Raw genomic sequence first — 16,256 nt, forward strand, 5'->3', positions numbered from 1 at the left:
GACAAACTCCAAATTCGCACAGATTTGCGCACTTTTATTGCGGGGCAATTTGGGCATAGTAAAAAGTCCGAAATAGAAAAAACCTATTTCAGACTTATTTGTTTCATTTTTCATGAGCTTTCCAACGCCACCAAAATCAACGCAATCTGATTTTCGAGTCAAAAGGTATGATGAAAGTAACATGCATAACTCAAGGATTTTTCCACTTTGTTGAAATATTGGTTTTGGACTTTTCCACTTTGTTGAATTTTCTTCAATCTTTGTTGTCAATAAGTGTAGAGTTGCTGCCCATTATGGAGATATGTGCTGTCCAGCTTTGTAGCTTTGTTCTTCACGTGCAGCTTGGGGAGACAAGGAATAGGACAAAATAAAATAAAATAAGAGAGATGGACAAACTTCCGGATTTTCGGGATGATCCAACGACTAAAATTAAAACAGCCATAACTTTCTCCACGCATCTCTAAACTGGCTGAAATTTGTTGTGTTGGAAAGCTGACATCTTGAATTTCAATTTAGACCTAAGAAACTCTCAAAAAGGATATCGTTTGGTCCTGTTATGATAGGTCTAAATCTAGTAGTCTGCTGCATCCGAATTTCCTTGTATTTTGCTTGAATTATATCATTTCTCTCTTATTGTCCTACAAAATATAAAAACACTAAAACTAACCAAAGCATTAGAAAATAACAAAGCTAAAGGTTTAACTAATGTAAATTAAGGGGTCCAAATATATAATAATTTGGACACATCAAATACCCCCAAACTTACATTTTGCTAGTCCCTTAGCAAAACAAAATGAAAAATAAAATCAACACAAGAAACATAAATCCTCTTTCGTGGGAGAGACGATTGCATTTAGCGTATGCAACAAGCCTTTTAAACCCCTAGGCTTCCCTAGTGGACGAGTGAAGTCTCGTGAGGGTTTAACAGAAGTGACACCCGCAAACACTTTGCCAAGAATGCAGTGTCGTAGAAATCATGGTTTTTATTCATGGGCAAGTTTAAAATCGCAAACTCCATCTTCGAAATTCTAGAGTAAGCTTGAATAAAATCACTCATAAATGAACAGTTGAAATACCACACATTCCCTTGGTGTAAAGTGAACTAACATGTGACTATGAGGTTTCAATGCAATTCCTATATACATGATTCAGTGCTCAAAATCCATTGGAATCCCCATTGGATGACAACCGAGGCAATAGAAAATTAACTCACTAAATATATATATATATATATATATATATATATATATATATATATATATATATATATATATATATTCTTTTTCTTTTTTTTATTCATTCGTGCGGACTGTGCAATGTCCAGCTTCCTTAAGCTTTCTAATTGACCCATGTAACGAGCTTTAGACCAATGACTCCCAAACCAAATGGCTTTAGGGCATTAGGTGTAAAACACCCTTAAAGATTTACTAACTCGAGTCAAAAAGGCTACGAAGCTAAAACTAGCCCTTAGCTCTCTATTAACAATTCCAAACTTCTTGTTTTTTGACGCGAACACTCACTGGTTAATGAGGCAAGAGGCCCGGTTACTCAACAAAAGGCTTAGAATTTTTTTTTAAATAAATAAATAAGATAAGCTATATACATATGCCAAGGTGTTCAGCCAACACGTCAACCGATTGAATTCTAAGACATCAAACACATACATATTCAGTTTCATATTTCATGCCTCACAAGTATATGCTAGTGTGCTCTGTGCTAAGTGCAAGGTAAAACATGTGATATCATCACATATTCAAAAAACAAGTAACCAATTTAGCTGTCCTAGTCAAATGATCATGTGTTCATAACTTTAAACTCGCCAATGAATGCAAATCAGAATTAAAATGTCACACATTCTCAGATTTTTTTTTTTTTTTTTTTTTTTTTTTTAAACAAAGCGTATAAACAAAAGGACATTCCTTACCCCCAAACTTGAATGGCACATTGTCCCCAATGTGTGAATAGAGATACATTGCCGGGAGAGAAGGAAAAGATGGGGCGAATTGAACTCCCCCAAACTTAGATGTAGGTGCATCTGTCCTGAAAAACACAAGACTACTCCAGCCGTATAATGGACTAGGCATCATGAAATGCACGGATGGAGTGTTAGTAAATAAAAACTACTACCGAAAATAATAATAATAAAAAAATGAACTGAATGTAAACAAACACAATACTAAATGGATGGGTTGCCTCCCACCAAGCGCTAAGTTTAACGTCGTTAGCCCGACCGTCCCCCAATCAGTCGTGATAGACGGGGTCGTCCAGTAGCATTTCCTCTACTTCTGGATTTTTCAATTCCAAGAACGGTTTCAACCTTTGGCCATTTACTTTGAATGTATTACCGTTCTTGGGATCCTCAATCTCAATGGCTCCGTGGGTCGAAATGGTACGAACGATAAACGGCCCGGTCCATCGAGATTTGAGTTTTCCCGGGAAAAGATGCAAACGAGAATTATAGAGAAGAACTTTTTGACCAATTTCAAAGGATTTTCTCAAAATTTGTTGATCATGAATCTTCTTCATTTTATCCTTGTAGAGCTTCGCACAATCGTACGCATCATTCCGAATTTCCTCCAACTCATCAAGCTGGAGTTTCCTCTGAGAACCCGCCTCGTGGAGATCAAAATTAAGCCGTTTGATGGCCCAATATGCATTGTGTTGCAGCTCCACTGGGAGGTGGCAGGCTTTTCCAAAAATAAGGCGGTATGGTGACATACCAATGGGAGTCTTGAAAGCAGTCCGATATGCCCACAGTGCATCATTTAATCTCATTGACCAATCTTTTCTTGTGGGATTCACTGTCTTTTCCAGGATGCGCTTGATCTCCCGATTAGATACTTCCACTTGACCGCTTGTTTGCGGATGGTAGGCGGTGGAAACCTTATGGGTTATCCCGTATTTCTTCATGAGAAGGTCGAAAACCCTATTGCAAAAATGCTTGCCTCCATCACTAATGATAGCCCGTGGAGTACCAAAGCGAGCAAAAATATTGTCTTTCAAGAATTGAACCACAACCTTTTGGTCATTTGTTTTGCAAGCCTTGGCTTCCACCCATTTTGACACGTAATCAACAGCGACAAGAATAAAAAGATTACCATAGGAACTCGGGAAAGGTCCCATGAAATCGATGCCCCAAACATCAAATATTTCAATTATAAGAATTGGGTTAAGAGGCATCATATTCCGTCGAGAAATGCGCCCTAACTTTTGACAGCGATCACAAGCTGCACAATAAGTGTGGGCGTCACGAAAAATTGAGGGCCAATAGAATCCACACTGCAAAATTTTTGCAGCGGTCTTTCGAGCACTAAAATGGCCCCCGCAGGCATGGTCATGACAAAAGGAGATGACGCTGGATTGGTCATTTTCTGGAATACATCTCCTAATGATTTGATCAGGACAATACTTAAACAAGTATGGATCGTCCCAGAAGAAATGTTTCACCTTGGCCAATAATTTAAGTCTATCTTGCTTCGTCCAATGCAAAGGCATTTGGCCAGTGACAAGATAATTAACGATATCCGCAAACCAAGGTACAGAGATTTGAGCAATGTGCATGAGCTGCTCATCAGGGAAAGTCTCAACAATGGGCAAAGTATCCTCATTGTAGTCCACAATCAGCCGAGACAAATGGTCAGCTACCAAATTTTCGGAACCCTTTTTGTCCCGAATTTCAATGTCAAATTCTTGTAGTAGCAAAATCCACCGGATAAGACGAGATTTAGCATCTTTTTTAGACAAAAGATACTTCAATGCGGCATGATCCGAATAGACTATGACCTTTGAGCCCAACAAGTAAGATCTGAACTTGTCTAGAGCAAAAACAACTGCCAACAACTCTTTTTCAGTGGTAGAATAATTGAGTTGTGCATCATTTAGAGTTCTGCTGGCATAATAGATGACATGGGGAAGTTTGTCAATACGTTGCCCCAAAACAGCACCAATTGCATAATCTGAAGCATCACACATTATCTCGAAAGGCACATTCCAGTTTGGTGGCTGGATGATTGGAGCGGATGTCAGAGCCGTTTTCAGAGTCTGGAATGCTTGACAGCATTTATCATCAAAAAGGAATGGGGCATCTTTGGCAAGCAAACTGCACAAAGGCCTGGAAATTTTGCTAAAGTCCTTGATGAATCTCCTATAGAATCCGGCATGTCCTAAGAAAGATCGAATTTCTTTTACCGTCCGTGGAGGCGGAAGGTTAGAGATTAAGTCAACCTTTGCTTTATCAACTTCAATGCCACGTGGGGAGATAACATGCCCCAAGACAACTCCTTGTTTAACCATGAAGTGGCATTTCTCCCAGTTAAGAATCAAATTCTTCTCTTTACATCGTATCAGCACAAGATTCAGATGGTGCAAACATTCTTTGAACGAACAACCGAAAACCGAAAAATCATCCATAAAAACCTCAAGGTAACGCTCTACCATATCAGAGAAAATGCTGATCATGCACCGTTGAAAAGTAGCAGGTGCATTGCATAACCCAAAGGGCATGCGTCGATAAGCAAATGTTCCGAAAGGACAAGTAAAAGTGGTCTTTTCTTGGTCTTCAGGGTCCATGGGAACTTGGTTGTAGCCGGAATATCCATCAAGGAAACAATAGTACGCATGGCCAGCTAAACGTTCCACCATTTGATCAATGAAGGGGAGAGGAAAATGGTCTTTCCTGGTCATTGAGTTTAACTTACGGTAGTCAATGCACACTCTCCATCCCGATTGGACTCGGGTTGGTATCAACTCATTGTCTTTGTTCTTAACTACCGTCACTCCTGATCTTTTTGGCACAACATGAATGGGACTCACCCATTTACTGTCAGAGATGGGATAAATCATGCCTGCATCTAACAGCTTCACAACTTCCTTCATTACAACTTCTTTCATGTTAGGGTTCAATCGACGTTGTGCCTCGCGAGAAGGCTTGGCATCATCTTCCAAGTGGATGCGATGCATACAAATGGATGGGTCGATTCCCTTTAAATCTGCTATCGTCCAACCAATTGCTTCTTTGTGCTCCTTCAGCACACTTATCAATTCACTCTCCTGATCTTCTTGTAAGTCAGACGCAATGATCACAGGGAGAGTGTCATCCGAACCTAAGAATGCATACTTGAGTTTATCCGGAAGAGGCTTTAACTCAAGCTTTGGTGGAGATTCTAAAGAAGGAATGGGAGGGGTCCCTGAAGTCAAGGGCAGCGCTTCTTTAGCCAATTTCCATGGAGGGCAATCAATCTGGTCAGCAGTGTCGAGCAGAGAATGAACTTCACCAATGTACTGCTCAACATCAAAATCTTCACTGCTGAAATGGTTCAAACAAGCTTCAAGAGGGTCCTTCGTCAACAGGTGGGGCAGTACTTCTTCAACTGATTCATCAATGAGGTCAACAAAAGAACACTCAGCTGCATCTGGGGGCTGTTGGAAGGCATTGAAAATATTCAGCTTGACTTTCATATTCCCAAAAGTTATCTCCATAATCCCTGTTCTACAATCAATGCAAGCATTGGCCGTGGCTAAGAAAGGTCGGCCGAGAATAACAGGAATCATCTTGTCAGTGTTAGGGACTGGCTCAGTATCTAAAACAATGAAGTCCACGGGGAAATAAAATTTGTCCACTTGAATGATTACATCTTCAATTATTCCCCGCGGTCTCTTGACAGATTGGTCCGCTAGCTGCAAGATAACAGTGGTGGGCATGAGTTCTCCTAAGCCTAACTGCAGGTACACAGAGTAAGGAAGTAGATTCACGCCTGCGCCCAAGTCAAGGAGGGCTTTTCCTATCGTGTGGTCTCCAATTGTACAAGAAATGGTGGGAGTACCAGGATCTTTGTATTTCAAAGGAATGTTATGCTGCAGGAGGGAACTGACTTGTTCAGTTAGAACAACCTTCTTTGGGGTATGACTCTTTGTTTTGCGCTTTTGAGTGCACAAGTCCTTGAGAAACTTGGAATATGAAGGAATTTGCTTGATAGCATCTAGCAGAGGGATGTTAATTTTCACTTGCTTGAAGATCTCAAGCATGTCCTGGATCTTCTCTCCTTGCTTCCCAAATTGAGTGGACTCTCTCAGGCGCTCTGGAAATGGAGCCTTAGGTGCGTATGGCACCTCAGAAATAGGACTGTCATCTTGCATTCCTCCTTTGTCTTTTGCTTGGGTTAGCTTCTTGGATGGTTCAGATTCTTCATCTTTCTTCTCCTCCACCTTGTTGTCCACAGTTTTTCCACTCCTCAGTACAGTGATTGCTTGGACTTGGTCATGATGAGAGCTGCTAGCAGTATTCTCATCAATCATACATTGTCCCTTAGGGTTCATCACGGGTTGGCTTGGCAGAGTCCCTTCCATTCTCCTATTGAGAGTATTAGCTAGTTGACCAATTTGGGTTTCTAACTTGGAAATTGATTGAGAATGAGAATTCAGCAACTGAGTTTGTGACTCAAGTTTTCCGAGAGCGGCCAGCACTTTATCCTCAAAAGCAGAGTTCCTAGGAGGATATGGAACTGATTGAGCTTGTTGGTGGGGAGGACGATAAATATTGGATGGTGGTCGGGAGGCTTGATTGGGATGCTGTGGCGCAGAATTGTCCGTCGCTTGCACTCGCCATGAAAAATTCGGGTGATTTCTCCATCCCGGGTTATATGAATTGGAATAAGGATCATTCCCCGGTCTAGAGAAAGTAGCATTAACTTGCTCTGTCGAAAGCTCAGAGAATTGCCCAGCCGTAGGACAATCTCTCACGTGATGCATAGTGCTAGAACAGAATGAGCAGGGTTCTTGTTGTAGAGAAATGTGTGAAGAGGAGGTGGGTGCAAAGCCGGCTGCCATGAGCTGGTCTATCTTCCTAGATAATGCATCCACCTTAGTGGTTACATCAAATGGAGTACTTGCTTCAAAAAGACTTTCAGTCTTTGGGGCTTTGGGAGCAGGTGTCCTACGACTAGTAGAAGCATGTTGCATAGAGTTTTCACTTAAATTGTCAAATAGAATCCATGCTTCATTCTCGCTCTTCATCATGAAAGTACCTCCACAGGAGGCGTCAACCATCTGCCTATGTGGCTCAGTCAAGCCATCATAGAAACATTGCACCAGCTGCCATTTAGGAATGGCATGGTGCGGGCATTTCCTTAACAGATCCTTCAATCTTTCCCACGTCTCGTGGAATTGTTCTCCCTCAAATTGTGAAAAACCAATGATGGTTTTCCTTATTTGATTGGTCTTGCCAATGGGAAAATATTTCTTCAGGAATTCTTGCTGCATTTGAGTCCATGATGTGACAATGTTGGGTTCAAGGGACTTTAGCCAATGCTTGGCTTTTTCCTTCAGAGAAAACGGGAAAAGACGCATCCTCAACGCATCTTCAGAGAAACCGTGCATCTTAATCGTCGAACAAATTTCTAAGAATTCATCAATGTGCTTGTAAGGATCTTCGTTATTAAGTCCATAGAAAGATGGAAGCATTTGAATTATGCTGGACTTAATTTCATAATTAGCCACCGTGACATTAGGTAGCTGAAGACATGAAGGTGAATTGTAAGTGGACGGGACATAGTGATCTCTTAACAAAACAGGTCTTTCCTCTTCATCAGCCATGACTGAGTTAGAATGTTCTCCAGACACACTAGCCGTTCTTCTGGTCCTATTTTGTCTAAGAGTACGCTCAAGCTCAAGGTCGCACAAATTCAAAGGAAGTGATAAAGATCGACGACCTAGCATAGACTAATTTACAATTCACACTACCTACACAAATTAAATTAAAAAGAAAAGGTACTAAAAACATAAACAAACAAACGAAAGAAAATATGCACACTTGCCCGATGTTCCAAAATCCTGTTTAAAAAGAATGACTCTCAGTAAAAAAAAAAAATTTCGAAATTTTGAATTTTTTTTTTTTTTTTTTTTTTTTTATTTCGATTTTTTTTTTTTTTTACTTACTGTTCTGGTACAGAATTGAAACAGGGGCACAAATTAATCTATACGTACTGAGCAAAACAGAAACTTTATGAATTCAACAAAAAAATTGTAAAGCAAAACAAAGGGTAAAATTTATCACAATTCTAGAAAAACTTAATAATGCATCCGTTAAACATTCCCCGGCAACGGCGCCAAAAATTGATGTGGTCGTTTTGTACTTCAATAATAATACCACTCGCAATAGAACGAATCGTTGTAGGATAATGTCTATATTGAGGGTGTCGATCCACAGGGAATGTATTGGTTGCATGCATCAAGCTTTAATAAAATCGGTCCAAATTTATCCTTTGGAAAGTATGTTGTTTTTTTGTGATTTTCAAATTGTAAACTACTAACAGAAATTAAATTCTACAAAGTAAGTTAAAGTTGTATGAAATGATATGGGAAACTAGGGAATTGATTTCACCACTATCCTTGTACCAATGGCCATCACATTAACATGGGACATTCTTTCTAGGCATGATATTACCCGTGTGCGGTTGTCAAGCGCCCAACAAGGTGACAAGAAAATACCATCATTAAAAATAAGCATACCCCATCCTAAGATTAGTACGGATCATCTACCTAAACTAGGGTGTAGCACCATCCGTCTATCCTAGGCATGAGGTATCAAATTTATTAACTTAGTTACATGCAAACAATGATTAAGTGTAGCCCATCCTAAGATTAGTACAAATCATCTACCTAAGCTAGGGTGTAGCATCATTTGTCTATCCTAGGCATGAACTATCAAAACCTCTTGTTGCATGTTCAAAGAATACCATTGCATAACCATTACACTTATCATTTTTTGGATGACAAATATAATTTGAGCACAATCAAAATGATAAGCTTTCTAGATAAACATTTCATCATGATTGCATTTAACTTTAAAACCAATTACGAAAATGTAATTCTCATAGTTATACAATCATCAATGCCCAAAATAAATATCCCAAAATAAAACACAATTAAGCCATTGATACTTGGATAGGGTTTATCAAAACCCTAGGAGGAGCTTAGCTATGCATGGAGAGCCTTTGAGAATTTGGTGTTAAAAACCCTTCCATCCCCTTGCTGTCCACCGAAAGTTTCTGCCCAAAAATTCTGCTGGAACTCCCCTCCCTCTTCTCCTTCTTCTTCCCTCTATACTTATAGAAAATCCAATCAAAGCAGGAAAAGACAAACTCCAAATTCGCACAGATTTGCGCACTTTTATTGCGGGGCAATTTGGGCATAGTAAAAAGTCCGAAATAGAAAAAACCTATTTCAGACTTATTTGTTTCATTTTTCATGACCTTTCCAACGCCACCAAAATCAACGCAATCTGATTTTCGAGTCAAAAGTTATGATGAAAGTAACATGCATAACTCAAGGATTTTTCCACTTTGTTGAAATATTGGTTTTGGACTTTTCCACTTTGTTGAATTTTCTTCAATCTTTGTTGTCAATAAGTGTAGAGTTGCTGCCCATTATGGAGATATGTGCTGTCCAGCTTTGTAGCTTTGTTCTTCACGTGCAGCTTGGGGAGACAAGGAATAGGACAAAATAAAATAAAATAAGAGAGATGGACAAACTTCCGGATTTTCGGGATGATCCAACGACTAAAATTAAAACAGCCATAACTTTCTCCACGAATCTCTAAACTGGCTGAAATTTGTTGCGTTGGAAAGCTGACATCTTGAATTTCAATTTAGACCTAAGAAACTCTCAAAATGGATATCTTTTGGTCCTGTTATGATAGGTCTAAATCTAGTAGTCTGCTGCATCCGAATTTCCTTGTATTTTGCTTGAATTATATCATTTCTCTCTTATTGTCCTACAAAATATAAAAACACTAAAACTAACCAAAGCATTAGAAAATAACAAAGCTAAAGGTTTAACTAATGTAAATTAAGGGGTCCAAATATATAATAATTTGGACACATCAGCAGTCCCGACTTCACCTTGCTGAGTTTTCTTCTTAGATTTCCCTTTCTTATCGAGGATGACCTTGCCCTCGGGTATTTGATACCCGAAATGCTCCTGCATGTTGGCGTCGGTGATGATGTTATCAAAGTCGATTTGCGGAAATTCATTGGGAGACAAGAGAAAGTGATCATCTCGGTAACTTTGGCTCTTTCGGCTTGGGTAAGGTCGGGATGTTCTTTCCAGTCATTTTCGAGAGGCCTCCATTCTCGAAGTACTCTCTGGTCCTTGGGAAGCACCTCGGTAGAAAGAGACTCCCACTCCCCCAAGACGTTGAAAAACTCTTGATCCCTGTATTTGTTGTTTGAACAGCTACCGTGCATCCAAATGAAGAGAGGGTTTTGGTGAACCTGAAAAGCTATCGTCCCATCACGATAGGTGGTTGGACAGTAAATGTTGAAGAACTTCGAAATCGTCATCCATTGTCCCTCGAGAATGGTCGGCTACAAAATGTATAAGGCAAATAGATACCTCCACCTGTTCAACATGATTTGGCTAGGGGCTACATTGAGGAACAATAGTAGTTCTTGAGCTATGGCAGGAAAAGGAAGACGAAGTCCAACCAGAAACATCCTCTCGAAAAGGCAGACCTCCCCACCACTCATAGTTCCGGTGGCCGAATCTTGAAAGTGGAACATGACAAAAGACTGAATATCAAAGTTATTCTGGAGTATGTACTCATCCCTTGAAGTCATCCTTTCCTCGAAACCTCCTTCGAGAGGAACCAACACCCGAGTAGCGGGACCTTGAGGTGCTTCGTCAGCATGTTGAGCTCCTCCTTCCGATCGAGGCTTGGAGTGACTGCTCTCCCAGGAAGAACTTGTAGACTCAGAGTGCAAAGAAGACATCTTCGAAAGGGAAGGATTTGGAAAGCTTGAAAAGAAAGGGAATGGAGACAAGTGAGAGAGCGAGAGCGTGAGAGGATTGCAAAAGTGAGAATGAGAAAATGAAAGCTCGAACAGGAATTTATAGAAGAGTCACCATCAATGCTATGACGACCCTTTTTTTTATAAACATAAATGAGTCATCACAGTCGCACAACTACATGTCGCTCAGCTAACATATGGTACACATCCCATAATATGTACCTGGTAATTAGAGTTACATCTATGCAGCGGATAACATAAATCAATATGCAGCGGAATGTATATCAATAGCGGAAACACATCTATATATACATAATTGTTGATTGCAAAGATAAGAGTCATTTATAAGTCTATCTGTTTAAAGTTTCAACATCACATTACTCTAATTACAATAATAACATAATGGCTCTACAAAATACAAGTGTCACATAGGACACGAGCCATATACAAAATGACTACAAAATGTGGACTACCCTCGAGTCTGTGATATATGACTGTCGCAATGTGGTCCAATTTTAGCATCCCATAAGCTAAGCAAACTAGTCATCATCTACATCCATGAAACCTGCAGCCAAAGCATCAATATCTGCACGGTTGTGGGGTTAACCACATTCGCACATGTGAAAGTATGAGCTCACCATCTCAGTACATAATATCGAGACCTTAGTAGTATAATAATCACTGAGTTTTAGTAAAGAACTGGCTTCTCTTTTAGTCTTACATTTACAATAACAGCTACCCATTTTATAAACAACTATTTTTTTAAAAAAACACAACGTAGCTGATAAAGTAAACACCGACATTGAAGAAATACTTGAAAGCATACTACATAGCTGAGAACATATGTAGAAGTCCCAGTCATCCCACCTTGGAAGCATCTTCATATAGACTCACCTACAATATATTACTTTTATAATCAGTAGCTCAGCTATACAGAGACATCAATGTTTCCAAATATAGGTAACTCTGTGCCTAAGTGCATTACAGCTTCGTGTCTTTGATGCGTCAGTTCGATCATGCAAGCACATGAGCAGAGCTCTAGTATGCAAGCACATCTCTACTAAAGAACAAACGACAATCCGCCTACCAACTCGAAGACACTTGCATTACCCAATCTGGTAGCGTAAACATCTAAGTATATTGAAGCTCAAAACAATGGCATCTTGCTCAGCTATACAAAGATCTAGCGTTTTCAAATATAGGTAACTCCATGTCTAAGTGCATTATAGCTTCCTACCAATTGGCAGTCCGCCTACCTACTCGAAGACACTTGCATTACCCAATCTAGTAGTGTAAACATCTAAGTATATAGAAACTCAATGCCATTTAAATCAACAATGCAATCCAGCCGTAAACATATACATATGCATTGTTCCCATCAGCCTCATGGGCATATAGGTACGTCTAGCATGAAAACTACTATGTATAATCATGAAAACAACTCAAATGTCACAAAAACAATGCTATGAATGCTCATGTACGTTTTATTCCCCTTTTTATCTAGTTTCCGATTCTGTTGCTATTTGTTGTTTTCTATTTATTGTTTCCCGAGACTGTGGGTTGTGTAACCCCACATCTCAATTGTTTATCGAGACCGTGGGCCATGTATCCCCACGTCTCAATTGCCGGTGCCGCAGGACTTGAACCCGAACCTATTGTTATAGTTTGTCGTCTTCATGCCCCATGCTATATACTCCAAAACAATATATGTATTTCTCCCAAATTCATGATCATGCTCTTTGATAAACAATATTCTCATAAAACAGTAAACAATTCAATATATCAATTTCTCAATTTAAATCCCAACAACAGCATGCAATAAACTCACTAAAACAATATTCAAGTCATATTTCACAATCAATTCTAAGTTCTCATAAAAATCATTGATATATCTCAAGATAATTGAAACTACTCAAAACATCCAAAACATATAATCAATATATAGTCGGTTCGGTATGAAAAGCAACATATTATTTGCATTTCTACAAAATACATGAAAGTAATATCATTTTCTCAGTGAGTAGAATACTCACCTTGGCTGGGTGGATAACAAGCTTGACTACGTTTCCTAGACAATCCTCGCAATGTGCCACTGTAAATTAACACATTGCACAATACTGAGCATTTTCCTAACATTAAACCAACACTTAGCTCTTAAATTACCCAAGAGCTAACCCATAGAAAACCCATATAATTTTCTATGGCTTCCCATAAACTACCCAATAACAATAAACACTAACCCAACACAGATAACACTAACCCATAAGGTTTACTTAGGGTTAGACGACTAAAACCACCATTTAAACAAACTACCCAAAATCTAGGGTTTTGGAAAACTTACCAAAATTCACCCAAATGTAACCCAACACTTGGAGAATATTTTGGAAGCTCAAAAACACACAAACACTAAAGAATATCATAGATAAACTCAAAAACTTCAAGATTCAACCCAAAATCTCAAAGAACATGAGTTTATGAAATTATCTCAAAATGACTCTAGCGTCCGCATTGGCGTCAAGATGGTGTTGCGGACGCAACATATAGAACGTCCAACCAAGCCTATTTTAGCATCCAAATTTGTCGCTAGGTGTTTTATAAGTGTTTCTGACTGGAACCTCAACCGATATGCTTTGAGACCCAACAAATAATATTGGAATATTTGCACCAAGAAAGCTAAAATTCAGTTTTTTGATAGAAAACCCCAACCCAACGACTCAATGATTATAATTGAATCACAAACCGAAGGTATAAAATTTGAACGCCACAAGAAAGAATCCTTGATAAGTTCACAAGTTCTCTTAAGAACAAATAGAGGAAACAAACCTCACGTTTTCTTTTATTTCCATTCAATGATATTTCATTACAATGAGTGCAGGCTATTTATAACATTTTCAGCCCTACATGCCCTCATAAGGAAAATGAAACTAACGTATTTCGAAAATAAGAAAATAGATAAAAAAAAATGACTAAAAACACAGGAGCCTAAAATTTAGCACTAATAATAGGCAAGTCAATCAGCCAATTAATTGGTATGGAATTGGCAAGTCAATCAGCGAAATAATTGGTATGGAATTAGAAAGTTAATCAGCCAATTAATTGGTCTGAAATTAGAAAGTAATCAATTACTTTCTCCTTCTAATTCCACACCCACTCAAGCCATAATCAGTCATTAATCCACGCCATTGCTAAGGAAGTTACGCACATCACTAGCTTGGACTAAGTTTATTACGCCTTCATTTTCCTTTGGGCCAAGCTTGGAATGCCCTGTTTTAGAATCACCCCAAATCTCTTGAATCAGCCCATTAAGTGTTTTTTTGATCTTCTTGGATCTTGCTCTAGTAATAGGCCCAACTAGAACATGTAATGGATCCTTTAATGGTGCTTGTTGATCTTCATCAGTTTACTAGGTATTTTCTTAACATTTTACTAATTCTAATAATTTAATTATTCTAATTTACATTTTAAACACTTAATTAATACCAGGGATATTATATCCCTCCCTCCTTATAAAAATTTCATCCTCGAGATGTGGACTCTAAACTGTTTTATACACATACAAGCATGCATTTTACTCAAAACAATTGTGTGACAGTGGTATGACAAGCAATCATACCCAGGTTAACTCCAATAAATTAGGAAATCACTCCATATGTCAATTTTGATGGTTTTTGAAACCATTATCGAACTATTATGTGCTAGCTTAGAAATTGCTAGTTGTATTTATGTGTGTTTTATTTTATACCATGTAAATATTTATATCGATGTTATGTTTGGTATGTTTTATGTTGTATGCTTATGTGCCGTCTGTGGCACTAATTTTGATGCACCTAGTGTGCATATGGCATGTAAAGATAAACCTAAGTAACTTTTAATGTATTGAGGTATTTCAGTCAGCTCTAATGTATTATGCTATCAATTCCTAGGACTTTAGAAAAAAAATATATTCCACTGTGAGAGTTCATCTCTAATGTAGTGATATCACGTGGAAACTGAAACTTAAGAATTTGCAAGCTCAAATTTGGGGTGTTACAATAAAGCACATACTCAAGTATCTTCGGAAAACAAGGGATTATATGCTTGTCGACCATTGTGAGGATTTGACAACTGGTTATACATATTCTGATTTCTAGCCAGATTGTGATTCTTGAAAATCTACGTCAGGTTATGAAGCAATCCTGTATTGCTTACTCCACTATGGAAGCTAAATATGTTGCGGCTTGTGAAGCAACAAAGGAAGCTGTATGGCTCATGAAGTTCCTAGTGGATCTTGGTGTTATGAGGATAGAGCAGTCTTTTATCACGTTGTTTTGCAACAATAGTAAAGCAGTTGCACAATCCAAGGAACCATAAGGAGGGAAACACATTGAGTGCAAATATCATCTCATCAAAGAGATAGTGACTCGAGGAGATGTGGTTGTGGCTAAGATTCCATCGTTTGAGAATTTGGCAAACCCATTCACATAGACCTTATCTCAAAAGATTTTCTAATCTCACTTAGAGGGAATGGGAGTCAAATGTATGCCTAATTAGACTTTAGTGCAAGTGGGAGTTTGTTGGGGTTTATGCCCTAAATCCCAATGTATTGTTGACACATATAATTTAATTATGAATAAAGTTCGTTATTCACTGATCTATTTTTGAGTATATGGCATATGTTATCTTACATGCTTAATAATGCTCTATGTATATTTTGCATGTGAAATGCCCTTGGATTACATTGAATATGGTCTTTGGTGTGAGTAAAGAGTTATCACACAAGATCTTAGTGCATTATCCTTGAAGTCTTAAACTTATGGATAATTCGCAGTCTGTAATGGAATTGGGCATTCCATTTGTGAAGACTGTTACACATCGAATCTTTGTGATTTATCTTGATCAAGTGAAGTTGAAGGCTTCAGATTGATGTGTGGGTTTTATACATTGAATGGACATTGGGAGTTGTTTTTCCATGAAAATACTGTAAAAGGGAAAAACTAATACTCCCAATATTACTTATGATATTGATTCTAAATCCTCAAAGAATTGTGTACTCAGATGTGAAGTGTAGATCACTTTGATGCATTTACGGGTGAGATCAAAATAATGGTCAACATACTCGGTGCGTTGGGAGATTGCAATTAACATTGTGAGAAAGCTTTTCTCAAGATGAAATCCAAGTCCTTTATTAAAAGGATAAGAAATTTTCCCTTGAGATTGATTTTATAGATTAGATTATTCTAAGTCTCTGGCCGAAGCATTTTGGTATGAGATAATGAAATACAAAGTGCATGCGATAAGTTTTTTCACGAGTATGAGAATAATATATATATATATATATATATATATATATATATATATATATATATATATATATAGGGGGACTCAAGGCAAAATAGGTAGAGAATTAAATGGCAGTATCTTGGTTTTAATTCTGCTACGGAAGATTTCATGCAAGAATCAAAAGTTAAAATTAAGTAAATTTAAACAATTACC

General features: G+C 38.3%; 1 protein-coding gene across 1 annotated transcript; it reads right to left on the reverse strand.

The window, feature by feature from the left end:
- Positions 1-1,605: 1,605 nt before the first annotated feature.
- LOC133872509 (uncharacterized) lies at positions 1,606-7,856 on the reverse strand. Its single transcript, XM_062310028.1, has one exon. The coding sequence runs from the start codon at positions 7,711-7,713 to the stop codon at positions 2,242-2,244; it is 5,472 nt and encodes a 1,823-aa protein (XP_062166012.1). The 5' UTR covers positions 7,714-7,856; the 3' UTR covers positions 1,606-2,241.
- Between the last annotated feature and the right edge of the window lie 8,400 nt (positions 7,857-16,256).

This window comes from Alnus glutinosa, chromosome 7, assembly GCF_958979055.1.
Source record: "Alnus glutinosa chromosome 7, dhAlnGlut1.1, whole genome shotgun sequence".
NCBI classification, from domain to species: domain Eukaryota; kingdom Viridiplantae; phylum Streptophyta; class Magnoliopsida; order Fagales; family Betulaceae; genus Alnus; species Alnus glutinosa.

What these genes read in the sequence shown, in the direction of transcription:
- LOC133872509 (XM_062310028.1), bottom strand. Translation starts at nt 7,713, where the DNA reads ATGCTAGGTCGTCGATCTTTATCACTTCCTTTGAATTTGTGCGACCTT.